The sequence below is a fragment of the Schistocerca piceifrons genome, chromosome 3 (assembly GCF_021461385.2).
Source record: "Schistocerca piceifrons isolate TAMUIC-IGC-003096 chromosome 3, iqSchPice1.1, whole genome shotgun sequence".
Taxonomy (NCBI): Eukaryota; Metazoa; Arthropoda; class Insecta; order Orthoptera; family Acrididae; genus Schistocerca; species Schistocerca piceifrons.
In genome coordinates this window covers 571,756,654-571,782,771 of record NC_060140.1, presented here as the reverse complement: position 1 = coordinate 571,782,771, position 26,118 = coordinate 571,756,654, and the positions used below count along the sequence as shown (strand labels likewise).

At 41.3% G+C, this 26,118-nt stretch overlaps 1 protein-coding gene across 2 annotated transcripts in view; it reads left to right on the top strand.

Moving 5' to 3' along the window:
- The first annotated feature begins 551 nt into the window (after positions 1–551).
- Positions 552–26,118, top strand: part of LOC124790050 (transmembrane 6 superfamily member 1-like) — a 203,056-nt gene continuing 177,489 nt past the window's right edge. The window contains exon 1 of one of the 2 annotated variants that reach the window (XM_047257611.1): positions 552–1,076. In XM_047257611.1, coding sequence (XP_047113567.1) covers positions 1,065–1,076 — 12 coding nt within the window. In that variant the 5' untranslated portion in view covers positions 552–1,064. The remainder of the gene's footprint in view (positions 1,077–26,118) is intronic. The other variant, XM_047257610.1, reaches the window with a different exon arrangement.

Sequence of the window (26,118 nt, the reverse complement as noted above, 5' to 3'; positions counted from 1 at the left end):
GTGTCAGAATCCAGTAAAATGGAGGCTGCGTTTTTTATTTTGTATTTTTTGCGTCATCAATGTCCTTCCTTCCTATTTCCAGTAGTTTGTTGAGGAGCTACACGTATCCATTGTTTCTTTGGTCAGATGTCAGATTTCCAGTTGTTGTTCCATTAAGTCGCCATAACATGAATATTGGTCCACCGTTTTCATATACACTTTCCATAAATTTCTGACCCATAAATTTCTGACTTATTCTCGTGTGTTTTCCTGCTACGAAGCTTGTGGTATCTAATCTTTAGAGTTTATAGAGTAATATGATCGTAAACTTTTCATCTAATACTTGGCGCTCAGGGCTCAAACTTTTATTCAACTAATCTCTAAGCGGTAATCCATACGACTTTTCTTTGTCTGTAATCACATACAAATTTAAGTGTGCTTCCTTTGGAGTCAACAGACATTATTGCACACAAATCGATTTGCAGCGTAACTTCAATCAAACCAAACGGATAGCTGCTTGTCGTCTACTGAAACGCGCAAAGATTGCTACCGTAAGCGGGAAGCGATGCAATTTCCGGGAAAGGACTTTGCAGTTTACACTTTTGCAGAAATGCGCATCCGTCGTTGCGCTGTTGCAAGAAGCACGTGCTTGAAATTGAACACTAACCTAATGCATTGCAGTGCATGTGTGGTACGATCTGCATCTGTAATTCTGTCATCGAAGAAACTTGCCATACGAAATACAAAATGTAAATTGACTGGAGGTGGTGTTTGCCCTGTCACATGAAAATGGTTTCAGATGTGATTCATGAAATCATGTATTGCGTGTCACTGTGGTATTGTGTCAATACCCAATACTTGTTTGTGATGTGCATATTCTGCTCGAAAGAAATTCAGTTTGAGTACCAAATTTGTTGCGATTGTATTATACCATTACCACACGAGATATCGCAGGTCACAGTCAATCGTGCTAGGAATAGCTTAGACCGGTTATTTATCACTAAATACTCATTAAGCCGTGATAACGTCAGGAAATGATTTTATCTCAATAGCTCAGAAGTGACTTGTTCCGTTTGAACACAGGAATGATGGTACCGGTACGCTGAAAAATATTTTTAAGTGTTTTTTTAATAGCAGCCATCAAGTTGATTACATTGTATTCGATTGTTACATTATGTTTCGAAAGAAACACAATACTTTGTTTGAGATAGTCGTATTTGCCCTACATATTTTACATACCTTTCATTACGACATATACAACACGACAAATGGTCTGTTTTTATTCTGCTGGAACAATTTCTTGTAACGTGTTTACTAGAAAAGCTAACGAAGATAAAAACGCCGTAGCATTTTCTACATCCATTCGTCAGTCCAAGCATTAATAGCCTACGGCCCAAATTTCACGACAGACTGTTTCGCTTGTGGAATCCAAGTTCTTACCGACTTTTTAGTTTCGTAGTAAAGCTGTCCACGCATACCATGCAATCATTCTTTCGTGTTTTCCGAGTTGTATATTTCATAAGTGTTTTGGTGCTCCGTGGTAAATCAGAGTATCCCTTTATATATATATGCAGCCATTGCACTGATTGCAGCTTTCCATGAGTATCAGCAGGACTTAAAAGTGTGGACTTATGCAGCAATGCAATTGAAGGGATATCCCCAGAAAGTTTAAAGAAGCAAATAACATTTCTTCTCTTTCAGAACTGAGTAAAGAAAGAAAAATGCCGGGCTAGGCTTGTAATAAAAACATAACTTAATAAGCATTGGTGGTATTGTGACCTGTGTGCTTTAGCTTGTGAATTAAGTAGTTCTGCACAATAGTAAATAACCTTTTACTACTTATGAATTGCAGGGTCCAAAACGCGTATCTGACCTGCCCCGGAAAATTTTCTTATTTTATGTACGACCTCACAGTAACAGTAACCCAAGATAGCCGAATTTCCTAAATTCGGTCCAGTGTGCTGTTCAGAATGCTTGTTTTGGGTCCCAACGAAGTTGATTATTTCAGCATACATTGTTCCTACTAGAAATGCTCCTTTTCAGAAAGTCCAAAATTTAAGTTTATGCCATCAGTGGCAAGATAAATATCAATGAATATAGTACTGTAACAATTTGATTTACAAACAGTTTGGTTTCTTTTAGTCAGCCATAGATTAACATCTGTTTGCAAAGGATTCTGTGTATATAAGAGCTGACTTTCTTCTCTCTTGTCATTTGATAGTGGCCATTTTACATTTTTTGGTCATGCATATGCGTGTTGGTCATACCAGTCATTAAAATAAGTTTCAGAAAGGTAGTTTAAGCATTCTAGTCTGTACACTTTCCTGGTGGGAAAAGTAATTGCTTAACTAGGGCCTGCATGTGTTAGAAATGTGGTCTATTTATCAGAAGAACTGCAGTAGTAATTGTTTGGTCTTATGGTCAGTAGTCTTAACCATTGAATTGTCCATGTGGTACCACCTTTCACAAAATTTATAACTTTTTAAATTATGCTGACAGTTCCCTCATATTTTGATTTTATTTTATAGTTTTGCAATGAAAAGAGCATTCATGTGAGTTGTAGGTACCTCTGAAGGCCTAAATAAATTAAAATCTTGTTATAATACTAGATTATTTCCATCATTGCTGCCTGATAAAACCTTTTGACACTTGTCGATAAAAATTTCAGACTGTGAGTATTACATAGTATGTATTTTGTGACTGGTCTTTGGCTTCGACGGTAATTTTAAAGCAACAACTGACAGTTGTCGTCGATGGGTGATGAATTGTGAAGAGTGTATTATACATAGTTACATTCAAAATTTTGTATCAGTTAGTTGTCTGAGGATAGTTTATAAGCCAGAAAGTGGTTCACGAAAATAAACTAATTGTGTGGAAAATTGATAGTTTGAGTTTTTCATTGAGAAATAGTAAATATTACTGCATTACTTTCTTTTTGTATTGTTCACACCGTTGATTTTAAATGAATCCTGTGATAATCACATTAGAAAGAAATTTATTCCTCATTTATATTCCTTTGCAAAATGCTTGAATCATTCAGTATTTCAGTTTCTCACTAAGCAGAGTCATGGAGAATATTTGTTACAGTGTCAGGAAGAAATGATTTAGACTTCTCAAGACCCTACTATTTTTCTTCCTATTCTGCAGTAAAGAATAAAAACTAGAAATTTTGAGATACATCATTTGTATGCTCTTTTTTACTTTGTTATTTGTTTTGATCTCATCAACTGGACCGAGCATTCTGTAGGCTGTTCCATCACACTGACATCTTAGCCAGTTGTGATTTAATTAAAAATTTCAAAAAGGACCATAGCTCAGAATGATGTGAAATTTGAACGGAACATTATTGAAGAAGGAGAAAATGATAGGGAAACGAAAATTTTGCCATGATAGGGCAGAAGTGGCAGAATATGCAAAATAAGACATGGGATACATGGCTGTTTCTCATTTTGCATCTGAAATACTAAGAATTACTGTAGCAATGGAGGACCATCCATTGCTGGTGAAGCTTTCTTACAGGAACGATGACTGTGTGCTAGTAGCTCTGCAGAAGTTATGGATACTTTAGGATGTGAAAAATGGCATTGGTCCAATGTCTGCGAATGATCTGGAGAAAATGATTAAGAAATTCAGAAAGACAGTGTCTTTCAAAGTATAGTGTGGCTGGAGGAGGGGAGGAAAATAGTTGATTAGGTTTCAGTAGATGATTTGGGGGGGGGGGGGGGGTTGAGTGGTGGCGTGCAGACATGTAGTGCATGATGACTTGCTCGAACTTTGGACATTCTTGTGAGAATGGTGCATAAAATTCTACAAAACATCCTGTATTTTTGTCCATACATAATTACCCATAGTCAGGAGTTACCCTCATGCTGACCTGCCAGTAAGACAAATGTTTGCTCTAGAATTCATTGTTCGCTTGGGAGTTACAATGAGTAGCCATGAAACATTCTGTGGAGAGGCAAAGCCCATCTCCAGAGACATGTCAATACACAGAATTGCAGAGTAAGGGCACCTGAAAATCTACTCACTCACCTAACAGCACTGTTTGATCCTGCAAAGGTAACTGCGTGGTGCAGGCTAGTATTTTTTATTGCAGGGCCATATCTTTTCAAAGAAATGTGTCCTATAGGTTCTGTTACATGCACCATCATCATAAACACTGTGAGTCTTCTGTGCACCATCGTCAATCCAACCCCTCAGCATCATGGGTATGTGGGTAGGATCGATTTTATGCAAGATGGCATTTTTCTGCTCATTGCACAGCCAGTGAAGCACCTACTGCAGAGGCATTTTGGAAATACTAGAATTATCAGCCATCATTTGCGTACAGCCTGGTGGTCCAGATCAACTGATCGTAATCTTTGTGGCTTCTTGCTGCAAGGTTATCTGGAAGATTCTGTTTCCACTAATTCAATTACAAATGTAGCTGTGTTGAATGCATGCATTGTGCAACATATTTTGAATGTGACTCTTGAGACACTGCAATCTGTTGTGGTTCATGCTGTTTCGTGATTTCAACTTGGAGTGGAAAATGGTGGAGAGCATATGGAACATGTCTTCTGCCAATCTCACAACAATGAAAAACTGATTTCATTGTAGTTTTTTTATGCACTTTTTGGCCTCAGGACAGTTAAAACCCTATTTCAGTGTTGCTTTAAAATGTAGTTTTCAGCCTCAGAACAGTTGAAAACTTTTTTTTTCCGTTCAGTATGGTGGATGGGCTTACCTAATTACCAGTCATATACAAATAGCATTCTGTTCTCTGATGATGTTATTTAGATAGTTCCTTTCACAGATGGCCCTGCCTCTGATGGGATAGGAACTGCCAGAGGCAGGGTCAAAATGGGAGATGAGTGGATTTATGGGACAGGTCTTGCACTTGGATATTCCACAGGAATATGACCTACTAGCCAATGGGTTGGGAGCAGGAGGGGCATAAGAACAAACAATATTATTACACTGACTGATAGTGCAGCAGAATATCAGGTTGCAAAATATAAGGAGGATGTCAACTCCCTTCAGGGTACAACATGAGGTAGTCAAAGCTCTGCCAGAATATGTGATTCAGTTGTAAATGTTGTGTGTCATTGCCTCTCCTGTCCCTCCAGACGCAGACAATGTAACTCCTACAAAGATCTTGTTTTACAATGGCTAGAAGATCTGTCACGAAACTGATCACGCCTAAAAAATTATTGTAACTCTTTAAAATTTTTAGGTGTGGATAGTTTTTAAATTTCCTTGACATGGTGTTGTGTTGATCTCAACATCTCCTTGTGTAATATCCTGCTGCAGCTGGAAATAACGAACACTTAACACAGGTTGCATTTGCGACCACTGTTTTGTGGTGTGTGGAATAAAATTTGCAGATTTTCAAATGATTGCCTTGGTATGAACCTCTTATAATAATGTCACCATAGGGAATGTGGGTCAACAGAAACATCCGATCTCATGCGTCGGCTTTGACCCGTGACGTAAGGTTGTTGTGGTGTGTGACGTCATTACGGCGCGGAGTTTGGTTTGTGAGTGTGGCGTGTTTGTAGATGTTGCCTCGTTGACGTTACCTTAGTAGGAGTTTTAGGGCCTGTAATATATAGTTTACCGTTTTACTGTACTTTTTGTTTTAACGTCGTCTATGAGGCTTTTATCAGTTTGCCATTAGATTGTTCAATCTTTATGGTCTATATGTTTTGTCGCTACTCGTTATGTCTAATGAATCAATATTGTTTTTTTCTTTTTTTTATCTTTTGATTGACCTACACATTGATCTGTAGCGTAGCCCTGAATACGAGGTTAGGTTGGGAGTTTTTTTTTGGCGGGGGGGGGGGGGCGGTCAGGGGGGGCGCAGCCCCCCCCTGCCTGGCCTTGAGTACCACTTGTTTATTATTATCTTTGTTTGCTATCAATGTTAGCAGATTGTTCTTGTGAAACCTTTGTGTGTGTTGTTTTTCTATGTGTTTTCGTCTTTGTGATACGTATGCAACGTTTCTATATCCGCCATATTGGAATTGTCGTTTCCGCTATATTTGTGACGTCATGGGTCAAAGCCGACGGGTTAGATCGGACGCTTCCATATTTCCGGGAATGTTGTTAATTGCTATTGAATCTATTTTTGAGAATTATTTGTCTTCAGGTAGTTTGGCCATTAGTTCTTCATTTTTGAGATTTATTTGTCTTCAGGTAGTTTGGCCATTAGTTCTTTTGAGTGAAAAATTGGGGAAGTATCTGCTTCAGACTGAGCAGCATTTTATGGGGAACTGAAATCACTGCAGACTCTTAATAGTCCATTGAGCTTGCTTATTATGAGATAGGAGTGATGACTTGTTCTTGCAGTTAGTCTAGCTTCTTTGGTCATACCACAAAGCAAAAGGGGCTGGTCATGGTGTACTTAAAAGCAGTAATCCAGAAGATTTAATTGAGATGTGAGCACAATATGAGCAGCTGAAGATGGCATACTAAGTCTGTCAAAGAAGGGCCAGATCTGTGAATGGAATGATTTGTGAGACCAGGTAAACTATGTCATGAATTTTGAATCAAAGCAGAAAGTTGTCATGAGAGTTGATAGCCTTCAAAACTAAATGTGAAGTGCACGTGACTCATACAGTTACAGATACGAAATGTTAAATCTGGTGTATCGTGAACAACATTTTATTAAGAATAGACCAGGTCACCACTGCACATGCAGGACAGTCCAAACATAATGAAATAAGTACAATTGTTGCAAAGGTAGGCCTATCTCACAAACTTGATTGGTAATTAGGTGAAGTTTTGTCAGAACAAAACAGTCATACAGTGTCACATGCAGCAAACAGAAATGATAATATTGTCCTCAAGTACATCGCCCTTGTATAGACCCTTCATATACTCCATCCACCTTTCTGCTTTCCCTTCTTTGTTTAGAACTGGGTTTCCATCTGAGCTCTTGATATTCATATAAGTGGCTTTCTGTTCTCCAAAGGTCTCTTTAATTTTCCTGTAGGCAGTATATATCTTACCCCTAGTGAGATAAGCCTCTACATCCTTACATTTGTCCTCTAGCCATGCCTGCTTAGCCATTTTGCACTTCCTGTCGATCTCATTTTTGAAACGTTTGTATTCCTTTTTGCCTGCTTCATTTACTGCATTTTTATATTTTCTCCTTTCATCAATTAAATTCAATATTTCTTGTTACCCAAGGGTTTCTACCAGCCCTCGTCTTTTTACCTATTTGATCCTCCGCTGCCTTCACTATTTCATCTCTCAAAGCTACCCATTCTTCTTCTACTGTATTTCTTTCCCCCATTCTTGTCAATTGTTCCCTTATGCTCTCCCTGAAACTCTGTACAACCTCTGGTTCTTTCAGTTTATCCGGGTCCCATCTTCTTAAATTTCCACCTTTTTGCAGTTTCTTCAGTTTTAATCTATAGTTCATAACCAATAGATTGTGGTCAGAGTCCACATCTGCCCCTGCAAATGTCTTACAATTTAAAACCTGGTTCCTAAATCTCTGTCTTACCATTATATAATCTATCTGATACCTTTTAGTATCTCCAGGGTTCTTCCATGTATACAACCTTCTTTCATGATTCTTGAACCAAGTGTTAGCTATGATTAAGTTATGCTCTGCACAAAATTCTACCAGGTGGCTTTCTCTTTCATTTCTCTTCCCCAATCCATATTCACCTACTATGTTTCCTACTCTCCCTTTTCCTACTCTCGAAGTCCAGTCACCCATGACTATTAAATTTTCGTCTCCCTTCACTACCTGAATAATTTCTTTTATCTCATCATACATTTCGTCAATTTCTTCATCATCTGCAGAGCTAGTTGGCATATAAACTTGTACTACTGTAGTAGGCGTGGGCTTCGTGTCTATCTTGGCCACACTAATGCGCTCACTATGCTGTTTGTAGTAGCTTACCTGTACTCCTATTTTTTTATTCATTATTAAACCTACTCCTGCATGACTCCTATTTGATTTTGTGTTTATAACCCTGTAGTCACCTGACCAGAAGTCTTGTTCCTCCTGCCACCGAATTTCATTAATTCCCACTATATCTAACTTTAACCTATCCATTTCCCTTTTTAGATTTTCTAACCTACCTGCCCGATTAAGGGATCTGACATTCCACAATCCGTTCCATAGAATGCCAGTTTTCTTTCTCCTGATAACGACGTCCTCTTGAGTAGTCCCCGGCCGGAGATCCGAATGGGGGACTGTTTTACCTCCGGATTATTTTACCCAAGAGGGCGCCATCATCATTTAATCATACAGTAAAGCTGCATGCCCTTGGGAAAAATTACGGCTGTAGTTTCCCCTTGCTTTCAGCCGCTCGCTGTACCAGAACAGCAAGGCCATTTTGGCTAGTGTTACAAGGCCAGATCAGTCAATCATCCAGACTGTTGCCCCTGCAACTACTGAAAAGGCTGCTGCCCCTCTTCAGGAACCACACGTTTGTCAATAATGATGTTGGTGACCCAGTAACTAATAGGTCTTTGTCTATAATAGTGACAGATACCATCATCTAGCTAAACAGCACCTATGTGGACTATACTGTTAATATCAACTTTAGTTTGATAGGGGCACTGCTTCCTTGTTATATACAGGAAGTGTAGCATTTACTTTAAGTTGCTGGCTTATTGAAGCCACACCTGTCCTTCAGGGCTGGCGTAAGCACATTAGGGTTGTCTGATTGTATTTAAAATAAGTAAAGGTGTGTGACGAAGCAAGCTGGGATATTTTTACTTCCCCTCTTGTTTTGCCATCTGCTTACTTAAATTCATTTTTTCAGTTTTAACTACTAACCATTAACATATGTGAATGTAATCCGCATTTCCATAAAAGAGAAAGGTTGGCCCTCAGTTTTAAAGACTATAACACCAGATCTAATTTGATGCTTAGTTTTACATATGTAGTTGATTTTCTAATTTATTTGCCTATTCATAGTTAGTGTCTTTCATTATAGGGTGAAATCAGTGATTGTTTCGTAACTTAAATTCTATTGGTGACTTAGAAACAAACATAAATTCTGTAATAATTATAAACATTTGGAAGATGAAACGATTTTAAGTATTTATTTGGCTCTATTCAAAAACACATTAGCAAAGCCAGCCCTTTATTAATTCCAAAGTAATTAACAGTTTTGTCAAAAGTATTGTTTGCATAATTATATACACTATGTGATCAAAAGTATCCGGACACGCCTAAAAAAAAAAGTTTTTCATATTAGGTGCATTGTGCTGCCACCTATTGCCAGGTACTTCATATCAGTGACCTCAGTAGTCATAAGACATCGTGAGAGAGCAGAATGAGGCACTCCGTGAAACTCACGGAATTTGAACGTGGTCAGATGACTGGGTGTCACGTGTGTCATATGTCTGTGCGCGAGATTTCCACACTCCTAAACATTCCTAGGTTCACTGTTTTTTATGTGAGAGTGAAGTGGAAACGTGAAGGGACACATACAGCACAAAAGCGTACAGGTCAACCTCGCCTGTTGACTGACAGAGACCACCAACAGTTGAAGAGGGTCATGATGTGCAATAGGCAGACATTTATCCGGCCCATCACACACGAATTCCAGACTGCATCAGCTTCCACTGCAAGTACTATGACAGTTAGGCGGGAGGTGAGAAAACTTGGATCTCATGGTCGAGTGGCTGCTCATAAGCCACACATCACACCGGTAAATGCCAAACACCACCTCGCTTTGTGTAAGGAGTGTAAACATTGGACGATTCAACATCGGAAAAACGTTGTGTGGAGTGACAAATCACGGTGCACAATGTGGCAATCCGAGGGCAGGGTGTGGGTGTGGCGAATGCCTGGTGAACATCATCTGCCAGCGTGTGTAGTGCCAACAGTAAAATTCGGAGGCAGTGGTGTTAAGGTGTGGTCATGTTTTTCATGGAGGGCACTTGCACTGTTTGTTGATTTGTGTGGCACTATTACAGCACAGGCCTACATTGATGTTGAAAACACCTTCTTGCTTTCCACTGTTGAAGAGCAACTCAGGGCTGGCGATTTCATCTTTCAACATGATCGAGCATCTGTTCATAATGTACGGCCTGTGGCACAGTGGTTACAAGACAATAACATCCCTGTAATGGACTGGCCTGCAGAGAGTCCTGATTTGAATCCTATAGAACACCTTTGAGATGTCTCAGAACGCCGACTTTGTGTCAGGCCTCACCGACAGACATCGATACCTCTCCTCACTGCAGCACTGCATGAAGAATGGGCTGCCATTTCCCAAGAAACCTTCCAGCACCTGATGAACATATGCCTGCGAGAGTACTGAATTCCAGCATTACCGATGGAGGGCACCACGAACTTGGAAGTCATTTTGATCCAGGTGTCCGGATGCTTTTGATCACATAGTGTTTGTTAATTTCATCATATAAACAAATAATTTGGCTGAATACTTGTGGTAGAAGAAACTTAAAAACAACCAATTTTTTGATGCGTTCAGTTAATTTAATGAGGTAAGTTTCAATTGTAATTTCTGTAAAGTAAACTACAAACAATGTGTACCTTCAGCACCTATTATTGTGAGTATATACAAGGTCCTGATTCTTATTCCTGAGACAGTCAGTCCATGGCCAGGTTTCAGATGAGAAACCTCTGCTGGTTAGAACAACAAAAACAGTGCTTCAACTTAACTGTGAAAGAAGTGTTACACAATTAGGCCCTGTGTTAAAACAATGACAAGTGTCAGCTCCATACAGGAAGTGTTACACAATTAGGCCCTGTGTTAAAACAATGACAAGTGTCAGCTCCATACATACCTTTCTATTCTTCAAGAACTGTGTAGTTAGGTTTTTACTGTTCATAGATGTTCAGTAGGAAACTATTGTAGCGGTATGTGGATGTTTGCCTGCAACCTATTAATGAGGCTTATTGAAAGTTAAACAATAATGCACTGGCCATATAACTGTGCAGTATTCGGGGGTTGTGAACAGTGTAAGTAAAAGACTGTGAAATGCCACTGTGTATCTGTTGGCTACGTCATTTACAGTAGACAGTAGTTGCACTTCGACCCCCTATTTTTTCAGCCAGTACGTCAACAGTGAGGACAATCAATGAAGAAACAAAGCAAGTGAGCGTTGTCACAGGTATTATGACCTGAAGTTTGCTTTGAACACCATATTGCTTTTCTGTGGACTGATCTGTTACCCCCCTCTGACCTTTGAACTGACTTAACCAGCCAGTTAGAGCTGGAAGTTCAGTCTAACATGGATACCAAACAAAGGTGCACAATGCAACATTTTTTATAAATGCTACTCACTGCCAGAGTTGATAGAAACAATAAGTGAGAGAAAAAATTGGGGGCTGACAGGGTTGAATCATGGACCTGTTGATTTCTAGTCTGACCCTATCCACTGAGCCACCAAGCTTAACATGACTGGGTTTACAACAGTAAACACAAACTGTGTTACTGAGTCAGTAGTTGTGTTGTGAATAGTTCTGGAATGATTTACGAGGCATGTCTGGAAACGGTGTCTGGTTTTGGAAAGAAACCTCATAAATTTATTTATTTATTTTTTTCCCCACCGAACCAGAATTTATTTTTATGAGAAGGAGCACTTCTTAAACTATTCTTCTACACAGCTGCCACCATTGTTCAAACATTCGTCGTAGTGGGAAATAACTTTCCTATGCCTGTCATAGAAAGATGCCCTCAGCGAAGACAGTCACTGCTAAACACTGTTTCTTTCATCATCATTGCTGTCAAAGCACCTTCCTCCAAAATCATGCTTCAGGTTCAAGAAAACATGGTAGTCAGAAGGTGCGAGATCCGGGCTGTGAGGTGGATGAGAAAACTGCTCCCAACTGAATATATTGTTGAATAGGATTTTGAGCGACACAAGCAGAATGGGGACATGCGTTGTCATGAAGCAACACAATCCCTTGACTGAGCATTCCACGTCTTTTGTTTGAATTGTGTGCCAAAGTTTTCTCAGTGATTCACAGTATTGTACTAGATTGATAGCGTCACCTCTAGGAATGAACTCGTCAAGCAGAATTCCTGTCTGTCCAAGAACACAGTGCACATGATTTTTTGTGCTGACACCATTGTTTGGATATTTTTTTTTTTTTTTTGGGGGGGGGGGAGATTATGAATGCCTCCACTCATTGAATGGTGTTTTCATTCTGGAGTGATATGAAAAACCCAAGTTTCATCACCAGTCACAATTCTGTTTAAGAACTCATCTCCCTTATCACTATATCAGGTAAGAAATGTCTAAGCCCTGCCAAGTTGCTTCATTTTGTGCACATCCCTAAGCATTTTCAGAACCCAATTGGAACACAATTTTCGAAAATTAAAGCAGTTTGTGACAATGTCATGCACCAGTGTTTTGAAATTTGTGAAAACTCATTACAAAACATTGTTATTTTGAACCTTGTGGTTTAATGAGTTTTCTTATTCTCTTTCTCAACCAAACCATCACTGATAACAGAAGGCCATCCAGTCCGTGCTTCATCATGAAGATTGATTTCTCCATCACTGAATTGTCTCGCCTACTTTCTCACCATTCCATCAGTCACTAATTTTCCCCATAAATCTCTACAAATTGATGATGAATTTTAGCTGGCTCAACATTCTATACATTAAAAAAGCTGTATTACAGAAAGCACCTCACAGTTAGTGGGCGGTTGTCTTAAAATTTTGGTATCCTATGGGAGTCTGGTTTATGGTTTGGCGGCGCCCTCATCGTTGCATTTACTCGACCCACTGCACCACTGTGGCATTCATCTAGCAACAGGAGGTTTTAGAATGAGTCCAGTGACCATTGTTCTGGTGGAGGCAGGAGTCCCCCCATTGCAGATCCGACATGCTCAACTGCTCACCAGTAATGATGCACACTTTCGTAGTCCTGAGCATCTGAATTACCGTCTCCTTTTCCCACGTGCAGCAGTACATCTCCTGCATCGGCAGCCCTGGTCAGGGCTACGATTGTGGTTCCTGTGTGATCCCTTCTCTCAGAACTGGAGTCCTTCCCTTTACCACCTCTACTTGAAGTCCATTCACATACAACTCCATGGTGTACCCCTCAGCCAAAGCTTCGTCTGGACCTTTTGCATGGCCCTAAGAACTCTGTTAAGTCTGCCTCTCTCTGCTGTCACTTCCTCTCTATTCTTGATGTGTTCCGGGGCTCTGAAGTTGTGTACACCGACGGCTCGATAGCTGATGGTAATATTGGCTTCGCCTATGTCCACATAGGCCATACTGAGCAGATTCCTTGCCCGCTGGCTGCAGAGCTTGTGGCCATATCTCATGCACTTCAGTACAACCTTCCCTGTTCTGGTGAGTCATTTCTTCTCTGTTCTGACTCCCTGAGCAGCTTACAAGCTATTGACCAGTTTTACCCTCCCCATCCTTTGGTAGCGAACATCCAGGAGTCCATCTCTGCCCTGGAATGGCCCAGTCGTTCAGTGGTGTTTGTGTGGTCCCCAGAACACATTGGAATCCCAGGCAACGAACTTGCTGACAGGCTGGCCAAACAGGCTGCGCAGAAACCGCTCCTGGAAATGGGCATCTCTGAAACTGACCTACATCCTGTCTTACGCCGCAAGGTTTCTTGGCTTTGGGAGACGGAGTGGCATAACAGTATGCACAACAAACTGTGTGTCAGTAAGGAGTTTGCGAATGTGTGGAAGTCTTCCCTGCAGGCTTCTCACAGGGAATCGGTTGTCCTTTGTCAGCTCAGCATTGGCCATACGTGGCTACCTCCTCCGTCGTGAGGACCCATCTCAGTGTCGCTGTGGCTCCCAAATGACAGTCGTCCACCAAGCCACTTTGTGTTGTACTTTTAACTTTCCCAGCACCCTACCTTCAGTGTTGGGTGAGAATGCCTCAACAGCAGTTTTAGTTTTACGTTTTATTCGTGAGGGTGGGTTTTATCATTTGATCTGAGTTTTAGTGCATGTCCTTTGTCCCTGTATGTCGTCCACCCTAGGCCTTTTAGGGTAGAGGTTTTAATGTGTTGCAGAGTGGCTGGCTTCCCCTTTTTTATTCTCATGGTCAGCCAGCCATGGTAATCTGCTTTCTCGTTTTTAGTTTCTTCTCCCTGTTTCTTGCGTCTCTCTGTGATTTTCTTGTCCTGTTTTGTCCATTGTAGTGTTTGTTGTCATCCTGTCGTTCTTCTGGTTCTTCCTTACTCCTGTTATTGTGCTGTACGTCTTCTTTTATTTTCTTCTTTCCCTTGGGTAATTGTTCTACTGGGAACAAGGGACCGATGACCTAGCAGTTTGGTAACCCCCCCCCCCCTCCCCCCCCCCCCCTGTTATGTTAAACCAACCAACCAGGCCGATGATGTTTGATGTTGATATGTATGTGGTGCAGTCATGCTTCTGGGAAGTCAAATGTCCCAAGGGGGAACTGTGCATATCTACTGACTTTACTCCACTAGCAAGGGATGCAAGTATGCATCCAATCGCAGCAGTCACTCTTGACACTTGGCCAGATGAACCACTTAGTGACAAGTTTGGTAGCAGCTTTGATGCCAGGTTGGGATAGATTGTGTATTACTACAAACACTGCCTGTCGAAGAGGTGGTGTTGCTACCAGTCGAAGGGTACCCATTTAGGTGTCATGTGCAATAGTGGACGGTGAACTCGTGCCCCCCTCCCTCCCGGTATCCTCATGGAGGTGTTTGACTGCCTTCCTCATGGAAGTGTTTGACTGCCTTGTAGTCTGTGAAGAGTCCACAGTTGATCGTTGGCTATTTACACTGATGAGTGAGTGTGTTTTGGAAAAGAATGTGGAAGTTTCAGTTTTGTCGCTGACATGCTATTGCAGTACCATGCCAATGGATGTATCACTTGCATTGGTGGTGGTTGAGATGCATGCGGGCATCGGGTATTAAGTGAGCCAGTGTGACAGCACGAGGAAGGGCAGACTTAAAATTGTTGAAGTCTTGAAGCATCTCATTTGTCTATGGCACTTTACTCGCACTGGAGGTATTTTTTCCAGTCTGTGTGTCAGTGATGGGAACTTGCATGGGGAGATGTCAGTGGTAGACGTTAATATACTGAGGAATCTGCACAACTTATGGTAATATGTGGGTGGAGGGAGGTTACAAATAAATTTGACGCAGTTGAATGTTGGTCAAATAGCTTTGGCTGGTATGATGTAATCAAGGAAACTCACACTGGTACTGCATACCTGGGATCTATTGTGACTGATTTTGATACCATTGTTACAAAGTGTGTCTATGGCTTCAGTCAGGTGCTGTTCACGTTACTGCCACGTCTGAGCTTCACGTTTGAGGCTGTATGGTATGAAACAGCATTCAAACAGTCCCAAAGGAGTGATTAGAGCAGTCTGCAAAATCTTTGAACGTAGGTATTTGGTGACAGGCAATGTGGCAGTCAGGTACGCTGAACACTTGGGCAATATTGAGCGTTTGAACGAAGTCCTGAATGTGAGGGACTGGATAACTGTTGATAGTGTGGGCACTGAGGACTCTGTAATCCGCACATAGGTGAAATGACTCCTCTTCCTTTTGAACAAGGTGGATGGGAAGACCAATTACTATCTGATTGGTGAACGATGCCTGCACTTAACAGCTCGCTGATGATAACCTTATCATGGCACAATTTTTTTGGGTTGAGGCACCAAGGTATGTGTTGAAGCTTGTGTTGCACAGGTGTCCTTTTGTAGTGTTGATCTTGTGACTAGTACCGTTAGTAAGCCTAACTACCAGGGCATCATTTGAGTCAATGAGAGGAACGACACTGTTCGCAAAGGGGGGTTGTACTGTACAGAATCACCAAGAGGCCCAATGTCTCTGACCTGAGACATTTGTGCAGGAGGCTGCACCCCAGGGGGTGGGGGTGGGGTGTCTGTCAAAGTGTCATCTGGGCCTGCAGAATCCACGTCAGATAGCATATGTACTGTCAGATGAGCCTGTGCCAGTTGCATGGACGCTGCCTCAATCCATTGGCTAAGAGTGTCATTGAGGGCTCATAGAGTATGAGAAGCAGAGTGCTTGAGTGTAAGCTCAAACAATGCAATGGTGAGTTTACTCATTAGAGAGAAGCTCTTGGAAAGAGAGTTGAGGAGGAATTCCTTTAAGGGGGAGAGGGGGCAGAAGAGCCAAATGAGGCTGGGATCAGGAAGCTGAAAACATTGTGTAGTAATGCTACAACCTGGATGTTAGGGAAAAATCCCAAATTTTTAAGGATATCAATACTTAACACAGTTTCAATGACATGTGCGATGTGGAAGGTATATGTAAAACTGAGGCCATGTGTGAGATGCACTTGAATGTCTGTGGTGACCAGAATGTTGATGCTGGAGTTGGTTGCAGCACATTGGGCGGGGATATGTGTGCAGGGAGCAGTGCGGTAGGAATGACACTGACCTCCAAGCCAGTATCAATAACCTGTTTAAGGGCAGAGGTGCAGTCCACTACATATAGATGGCCGCTTGGCACAGATGTTGCATACACTGACTGTTGCTTGGCGAGATGTGATGAGGAGGTAATGTGGGCCAGTACGCCTAAACTGGTCTGCAGGAAGAGTTTGGGAACCCGTAGGGAGGTTGGCAGTTTCATGCGGCATCACCAAATGTAGTGTGAAATCAGCACAGTAGATTCACAGGGTGAGGTGTATTCCATGCTGCTTGCGTGCCATCGTTGGAGTCTGAGTGTAGTCTACCATGTGGTCAGAAGAAACTCCTGCCAAATCGGCGGAGATTAGATGCGTAGTGCAGGTTGTGCATGGAGGCTTCCACCAGGGGGTTGCATGTCATCTTGAAGTTGAGCATGCAAGAGCTCTGCTGACCAGCCGAAGTGGAGGGGAGCAGGGGGGTGTAGTCACTGGTACCAATCCTATCCTCCTTGATGACTCCCACATTGGTAAGTAGATGCTGGTGCCAAAGAATGCTGTAAGCTTGGTCGGCAGTGTACAGGTTAATCTCCAAAGTATCTGAGGCAGGAGACACTAATTGCAGTTGTAGCTCGTATGGAAGTTTGTTGAGCCATACGCTCCACAGCGCAATGTCTGCTGTGAATTTTACATCAACCAGTGCACATAGGCATTGTTAGAGCTGGGATGGGGTCTGTGATCCCTAATTCTCTTCATATATGATGTGTTGTAACACTTTGATGGAGGGCATTATAAACACTTCATGTTAGTGGCTTTTACAGTAGTATACTTGTGGTGTATAGGCAGGCACAGAACTAATTCACTGATCAAGTCCAAATGTTTGTGAAGATGGCTGATGAGGCAGATGGAGCATGAGTCATTTTTTGTAATACTGTGAAGGTTGAAGAGGTTGTCAGGCAGGACGAACCAGGTTCGAGGGTTTTCTTTTGACTTGGAGGGGGGGCAGTTATTGGGGGGGGGGGGGGGGGGAGTGGAAGGGTTGAGGTGGTAGCCACACACAGAAAACAATGTAATAGACATGGTAACATGGCACAGCACGGACGTCTGATGTCACCTGATGTGGCCGTGATGTATATACAAGCTGAGTGAGCACACTATATGAAGCGTCGCCCAAGGCCCCTGTGGGGGGTGGGATATTGTGACATGGGAGGTACAGGAGCACAGTCGAGCATCACAGATAGAATAACTGTGGCTATGATAGTCAGTAACAGAAATTGCATAGAGTACATGATCGGAGGATATACCCACCACCTTGTACACTTTATAATAATAGAAATATGTCCAGGGAACAGAAAGAGTTGTCAAGGAAAATTTTTTCAATTTTTTTTTTTCAAATTTTACTTTGCTCTCTGTCAGACATTTTATATCACTGGGTAAGAGATCAAAAATTTTTGTTGCAATAGTGTGTACCCCTTTTTGCGCTAAAGGCAACCTTAATGTGGAGTAATGAAGGTCTTTTTCCTTCTTCTCATAAATTTGTGAAATAGAAGACACATTGCAAATTGACATCAGGTATGTTACTTGCCTGAAAATGAGCATCCAGTTTATGCTGAAAGGGTCCCAATCCTTACTTTCCTTATTAAATACTTGAGAGTGCAGCAACAAAGGCGTTTTGTTCAATGGATGCACTTGTTGCTGCAAGATCTGGCTTAATATTTGGTACTGTTGTTGATGCTGCTCTAGATGGACTTGGAACAGTTTTTTGTTTTGCTATTCTTGTTCTACCTGCTACACTGCATTAATTGCAGCAGTTGCCACTGCTGTTCCAGAATTTTCATGGATGGAGATTCCCTTATAGATTGTTGCCAACAAAGTAAAACACATGCACGTATGTTGAATCTGCTACTAAATGAGCCTTGTCACTTCTTTTGTGTTGATACTAAAGGTAATTAAAAATAGCAGTTGAAGCACTAGAGAGTGCATTCGGGGATTGACACTATCCTTGATTGAATCCTTTCTCAATAACAGAAAATAAATCATAAACCACAACAGTGAAAGTTGCAATTTCTGAATGTTACTGAAGGAGTTGTGTACGAGACTCTGCAGTGGAGGGACATAGGAAGAATGGAAGCAGGACAGTTGCAAACTGATATGGCACGATGGCTTAACTTGAATCGTTCTGTTGTTTTTCGGATGTGGCAACAGTTCATAGAAACTGGAAATGTATCTCGAAGGCCAGAGCAGGGCTGACCACGTCTGACATTAGAAAGAGAGGACTGTTATTTAGCTGTAAGGGGACAATGGTACTGTCTTAGTACTGCACAGCAACTGGCATCTGACACAGCATTCACAGGACATATTGTATAGAGGCAAACGGTGTACAGAAGGCTTCTGCAGACTGGCCTTTAATGCCGGAGACCTGCTGTATGCGTACATCTGGCATGTCTTCACAGAAGGGAACATCTACAGTGGAACCATCAACATGCCTCCAGAACAGTCAAACAGTGGGCCAATGTTCTTTTCACAGATGTGGTCTGGAGAGTCATTCTCTATGGATTCTCATCTGTAGAGATCATGGAACACCATTTCAGGACCCAAAAATCTGAAAAAGAGACAGATATCGAGGAGAATACATAATGGTGTGAGCAGGAATTGTACTGACCCCTCGAACACCTCTTCATGAACTTGTATGGTTGAATCGGCAAGGTTTAACTGCAGTCAGCTATAGTGACAAGATCTTGGGGCCTCACGTGTGGTCATTGCAAGGTGCTGTGGCCCAGACTTCGTATTGATGAACGATAATGCGTGACCTCATAGAGTGCGGGTGGTTGATATTTTCTTGTCAAACTGAAGAATTTGCAAGCATGGTGTGGCCTGCTTGCTCTCTCATTTTGAATCCCATAAGCAAGTCTGGGACGCACAAGGGACATGGGTTGCATCCAGTCACCAACCACCAACCACTCTCCAAGACTTGCAAGCGGTGTTATAGCCTCAACATGAGATTGGTGACATCATTTGCAGCACGCCCCATCATTGTCAGGACTGTACTGCTATCTGGGGTGGTCATGCCCCATATTGAGCACATTAACAAGTTGTTGGAATGAGTGTCTAAATCTGTTAAGTTGGCAAAAATGAGGAACATTTTTGTCTGTGGTTATGCATGTTGCAGTTTTTTACATTCTGTGTTCTTTACATGGTTTTTACTTTACTGTCACATGTTTATGCTGTTTTGTGGCAAAATAAACGCAGCTTTGCAAAATTTATGTTTATTGCTTTAATTTCGGACACCAGTGTCTAATTGTTGAAGAGACTGAACATTATTTTCAGTTTATACAGTGTTGGTGTTGAGTGCACATCTGTTAAACTGCTTGGTATATGTCTTGATTCAAAATTTAACTTGAAACAAACATACAGTGTGTATATGTAAAAAGTTGGCACAAGCTAGTTATCTGTTGTGTAAGTTACACACATGATCTGTACAACTGTTGCTTTGTTCCTTTTTTTTCTACCATCTAAATAGGTATTTTTTATGAAGTGAAAAAAAAACAAAAAACTTTTATCTGGCAGAAGAAAGTAATCAGGTGCAAATCGGGAAATTCGAAAAATAAAATATATTGTATGTCTTATTTTAAAGAGTTAAACATATTAACAGCCCCATCTCTGTTCACATACAGTTTAATTTTGCATACAGAATAATTTATAACAGGTATAGCTTAAGGTAGTCTGTACATCAACACAATACTCATTGAACATCAAAGAGAGATATTTGTAGAACTAGAAATGCAGAGTAGTTATGCATATCTGAGTATAAAGCTTTACGTTCACAGGCACATCATAAATGTCTTTAAAAATAAAACAAAAAGGGCTGAAATAAAATACTTTTCATACATCCAAAAAATCTGATAACTTTTTAAAGGAGAACCTAAATTAATACACAATTCATACCTTCATTTGAGAAATTGTGTTTTTGTTCCTCTATCGTGTTCTTTTATAAGCATGCGTTTGTAATTTATGTATATTTTAGTAAATAGAGTGTATCGCGACATACTGCCTAACCACAATTTTCGAACATGCAACTGTTTCTCTAGGGTAACACTTGGACACACCAACCCTCTCTTGGTGTTTACAAGTGATAGCTTAGATTAATGGTCCACTTGGAGCATTAAACAGAACGTTTGTATCAGATCCTAGCCAAACGCTTATTCGATTCCTAATTATTTCGTTGACAAATGTCTTATTGTGGAATTGTGCTGCTAGCTCAGAATTCTGGGGCATTTTCTTGCATGGATTGTAAGTTTTTTCCCACCTAACCTGCTGTTTATTGTATATTGTTGCTGCTTACTTGTGTGTATGACAACACAACTTATCACTGTGTTAGCTGAAGCAATAATGAAGGAAAAGCATGAGATCACAATTATAAAACAACAGAAGAACAGTACAAGACAATGTTATTTGTGGTTCGCAGTTTATAAATAGGTGCACATGCTCGAGGGTTAAACTGATAAGACTTATTTTTGTACAAAACAGCTGTGAATTTCTTAACTGCTTCATCCAGTTTCAGATCCATTGAGCTAAAGTTTTTGGCTTGCTCCAACTTAGCTAAGATTTCAACTACACTAAGAGGTCTTACAATGAAAGTTAATTTTATTATTGTTTAATTAAACAGTGATTTAGTTCATATTATATAAGTTTGTTTTATTGTAGTTTTGTTAAACTAAGATAAAACTGTGACTTTGCTCATATATGTTTACCTTAGTAATATAAAGACAGCTATATTTCACATGTGTACTTTGCATGCCATGCGCCTGCTCATGTTATGAAAATTGGTGCACTGATTTGAGGGTTAAAGTGTTGCCATTTTGATTGAACATCTCAGTACTTGTATTTATTCAAGCTTTAGATGCTGTCTTAGGAAAGGAATTACTACAAGACTCAATCATTAATGTGGATGATATACTTTTAGTATCCAAAAAGTGGGAAGAACATTGTGGTTTATTAACAAAAACTTTGGAAGGTTTTATGCTGAAGATATTAGAATCAAGCTTTCAAAGCCATACTTTGTTTGAGAAGAGCTAACATTTTTAGGACATCTAGTGGGAATGAACGGGATCAAACTGGATCCAGAACGAATTAGAGCCACTAAAGACTGTTCAGAATTTAAAAACGCAAAACACCTGGAGTCATTCTTAGGGTTAGCAGGATTTGGCCGTTACTATGTTCGAGGTAAGTCTATGAATGATTCACATCTATTCAAACGAGTATGAATTTTGGGAGAGGAAGAATCAGAAGCTTTTAACAACATTAAGTTAGCATTGGTGAGTGCGCCCATTTTAAAACATCCGTGTATGGTTGAAGTGTTTAAACTAAGTACTGATGCTTCAGAGTATGGGATAGCTTTTGAACTATTTCAGTGAATGGGATCCCAGTACAGGAGAACATGACAAATTAATGTTTGCCAGTAGAGCTTTAAGCATACACAAATTAAACTGAATAGCCACAGCAAAAGAATTGTTAGCTGTAGTGTGGAGTATACAGAAGTTTCAAATTTGATGTGGGGATTTAAAATAATCATATACACAGACCAGTAGGCACAAGTGTTCCTCAGTGAAAGCTGTTTGTTACACAGTAGATTGATTCATTGGGTACTACTGTTGCAAGAATATCATATTGAGATTAGTTACATAAAAGATGAAGAAGCTTGCACAGGATAGAGTAGCATGGAGAGCTGCATCAAACCAGTCTCAGGACTGAAGACCACAACAACAACAACAACATAAAAGGTTCACCAAATGTGGTTCCTGATACCCTATAATGTCTTCCATTAGGAATGAATGGTATGGACAGAAAGTCCTGGAGTTACTTTTAATTAAATTTATTAGCATTAAACATTAAGCATAAGTCCGCCCCTGCTAGCTGAGTGGTCAGCGCGACAGGCTGTCAATCCTAAGGGCCCGGGTTCAATTCCTGGCTGGGTCGGAGATTTTCTCCACTCAGGGAGTGGGTGTTGTGTTGTCCTAGTAATCATCATTTCATCCCCATCGACGCGCAAGTCGCGGAAGTGGCGTCAAATCGAAAGACTTGCACCAGGCGAGCGCTCTACCCGACGGGATGCCCTCGTCACACCCCATTATTATTATTAAGCATAATGAAGTGCAAAGCCACATCTTACATATTAAACAAGGTGTAATAAATGACACATAATTTAAAGATAAATGGTTAACACTCAAACAGGTATTAGTCTTGGATGATAACACATCTGAATGAACTATTCACAAAGATGCATTCAGCCAATTTCTTCAGTCATCTGCCAACAATCAGAGGAAGTGTGACATACATATTTATATTGATCGATTGTTGACTGAAATATGTAAAACTTTATCCTATTAAGTGTGAAAATACAGAAACAGTAATGTCTAAGGGAATACTTCATAGATATAGGGAAGCCTCGCAGATTTTGACAGGTAACAGGTTGCAGTTTATCAGTCAGGAATTTAAAGAATTTTTAATGTGGGGAAAATATAAAAAATATTGCTATTCTGAAGTGTCACGCCCGATGTAACCCTGTGAGAGAGTAATGAAAGAAATTTCACATCTTTGTAGAACATACTGTTCCACAGATCACACATCTTGGGCTCAGTTGATCCCAGATTTTCAGGTAATGAGGAACGAATTGCCACACGTGACAAAAGGTCATTACCCATGGAGGGAATGGATAAGCCATTTATAGGAGAACCAATATTAAAAAAATTTAGTGGCCTCAAAGTGAAATATTAACAATAAAAGAACTGTGACAACTTGTAACAAGTAACATAAAAGATAGTGCAAAACAGTGCGATGCAATGCTCATGCACATGTGCGTGGATTTCAGATTGGTGACTTAGTTTTAATTATGACCATAATTTAAGTTTGAACACTGAAAAAAGAGATGAGTAAATTTTTTGTTAAATATGTACTGCTATTAGAATTAGCGGTTTCCATACGCAAAAGCATTTGTGGGAACTCAGGATATGGACAGTTGTAAAATATCGAATATGTGATCCACACACAGAGTAACAGCACTTTATTGAAGACAATGTACACAAGACATCTGCACATGAACAGAGCACAGTGCTTACTAATCATTCAGAGAGAGCCGACAAAGTCACTCTTGTTGGTCAGTGATGTTGTTGTGATCAATAGCGGCCACACAACCCCCCCACCCCCCACCCTAGCAATGTGGAGAACAGGGGAGGAAAAGAAGGAGTGGTGCTGAGATGTGGTGGTTGACTGGCATCAGGTGCCGCACGTAGACAAGTTTGCCTGCCAGCTGCATTGTGGCTGGTCCAGAAAGTGGGTGAAGGAGGGAGGAGGGGGGGGGGGGGGTTGGACTACTTCTTGCAGACGTGAATCCCTTCTGGCCAACCACATCATGGCTGAGGCAGAAACCAAGAATAGCTGGACCGTTTCTTGTAGGCAATGAGACACAGACATGCTTGACCACTCATACTGTGAATGGCGTTTTCATGAGACATCAATGACCTGTTTTTTGAAATCACAGTGGGAATCATACAAATTATAACAGGCAGTATATCAGTGACTGACATGGGAAACATCCGATGTTTCCACATGGGACACCTGTGGTGCGACTGAAGAGGGGGGGGAGGAGTGTCAGTGGTGAGGAAAATAACGGCAGCTGTTGAGAGGGTGGTGCGACTGAAGTGAGTAACTAACTTCTTAGCCAGTGAGAAGTTTGATGGGCGTAGCCTGTTTGGTGACTGACTGTGATGGGCTGGAGGCGGAGAGGAGGCAGAAATGCTGGGTCATTGTCGAAGTTGGTATAGGCGGAGATGCAGTCATAGAACCTGGTGTTGTTGGGTTAAACCTGTGTTAGGAAGAGGCGCTGAAGTTGTTGGTGACAGATGAAGGGGAATAGTGCAACTGACATTGGTCACACCAGTGTTGTGTTGTGTTTGATTCCAACAATGTGTCCCAAATGTGGTTTTGTACTGCATCGTCACCCTGTGGGGGGTGTGGTGTAATCAAATGTGGAACCAGGTGAACATAGTCAATGGAGTCGGTGATTTGTGAAGATTGGCAGTGGACAGTGACTGAACTGCATTCCGGTGAGTTGTGTGGAAGACACACAGTGGCAGTGTGCTGTTCGGCTTTAGGGGCACGCCTGAAGATGCCAGTGGTGGAGGAACCAGATGGCGAGGAGAAACACGATGGCGAGGAGAAACACGGTGTACTGTCGTGTGTATTTTGTTGCATGTCTGGGATCGAGGACAGCGTAGCTATTGGGTGGAGTGGGGAATGGGTGTGGCCATATGTGGGATGGGTGTTACCTGTCAGCAGGGCCAGGGTCACGCTGGCACTGTCTACTCGTCATCAATATGGTTGTGTGTCGAAACCATGAGCTGCTCACTAACCTTCATGAGGGTAGCGGATGTGCTGTTATTACATGGTGAAAGCAATGTAATCTCCATTCAGGCTGACTGAGCGAGGTGGCGCAGTGGTTAGCACACGAGACTCGCATTTGGAAGAACGACTGTTCAAACCTGTCTCTGGCCATCCAGATTTATGTTTTCCGTTATTTCCCTAAATCGCTTCAGGCAAATGCCGGGATGGTTCCTTTGAAAGTGCGCAGCTGATTTCCTTCCCTAATCCGAGCTGGTGCTCTGTCTCTAATGACCTCATTATTGAAGGGACGTTAAACGCTAATCTCCTCGTCCTCCTCCATATGGACTGCATCTGTCATTCCAAGGCAGTCAGTGTAATGCTGATAAATCACCAAGAACTCATCAGCCAAGGAGGCACACTGCATGTATGTGTTGACGGATGTGTGATTGTCTTCCTGCTGTATTGAACAGTCAATGTGCTAGGTAAGGGCAGGGGTGCCAGGGCAAAACGTCCTAGGATGCAGTGGTCCATGTCGAAGAAGAGGAGTGTGGTGTGATGTATGAACAGGTAGAGGTGGAGTTGGCAGGAATGGTGCATCCCTAGTTCTGACTTTATTATGTCCTTATGAGAGAATGTCCATGTGAGGCAGTGAGATGATGACACTTGCAGACTGAGGGTCATGGATCCATAAACCGTGATCGATGAGCTGGCATCTGTCGCAGTTGCAATGCTGTAGGTTCATCCTCTGTTAATGAGCCATCATGCAGTAGCGAGTAAATGTCTGCTGGATAATGGTTCATTGTAAGTGGGACAGGTGGGGGTGGAGGCATCACAGAATACTCATCAGAATTGAAGTCAGTAAAAAGATCAGATTCATGTGTGCAACCGGAGATGCGAAATCTGGGAGCAATCCTGCCATGCAGAATGTTGAGGCGACTAGGATATTTGAGACCTAAGAACAAGGATTGTGGAAGGGTGGCCCAACTTGATGTGTCATTTATCACTTCTAAATAAATATTTTTATTTAATAACAAATCAATCATGAGTCAACTGAGTGTTACCGAACTTCTTGCGAAATATGTGCAAATAGTTAAGATTTTTATATTAAATTCACACTGTATAAAGACATTTGCATTATACATAAAATTATAAATAGTACTAAAAAATGTTGACTGTGTGACAAAATGGTGGCGCAGCTTCAAACAGTTAATTAAATAAACCTCCGATGGCACTCTGTTCCCACAACTAGATCACAACTGTTGGCTAATCCCACAACAGGACTTGGATATGAGTTCAACAAACATTAAATAAAATCATTAAAATGCATACATCACCATTAGTTATTCTAGTCTCACATAGATGAGATACAGCCAAGCTGCCCAAAGGCTACCCACATGTAAAACCGAACCAACAGTAGTACTTCAGTGATTGGCCACAAGCGGGTTCCA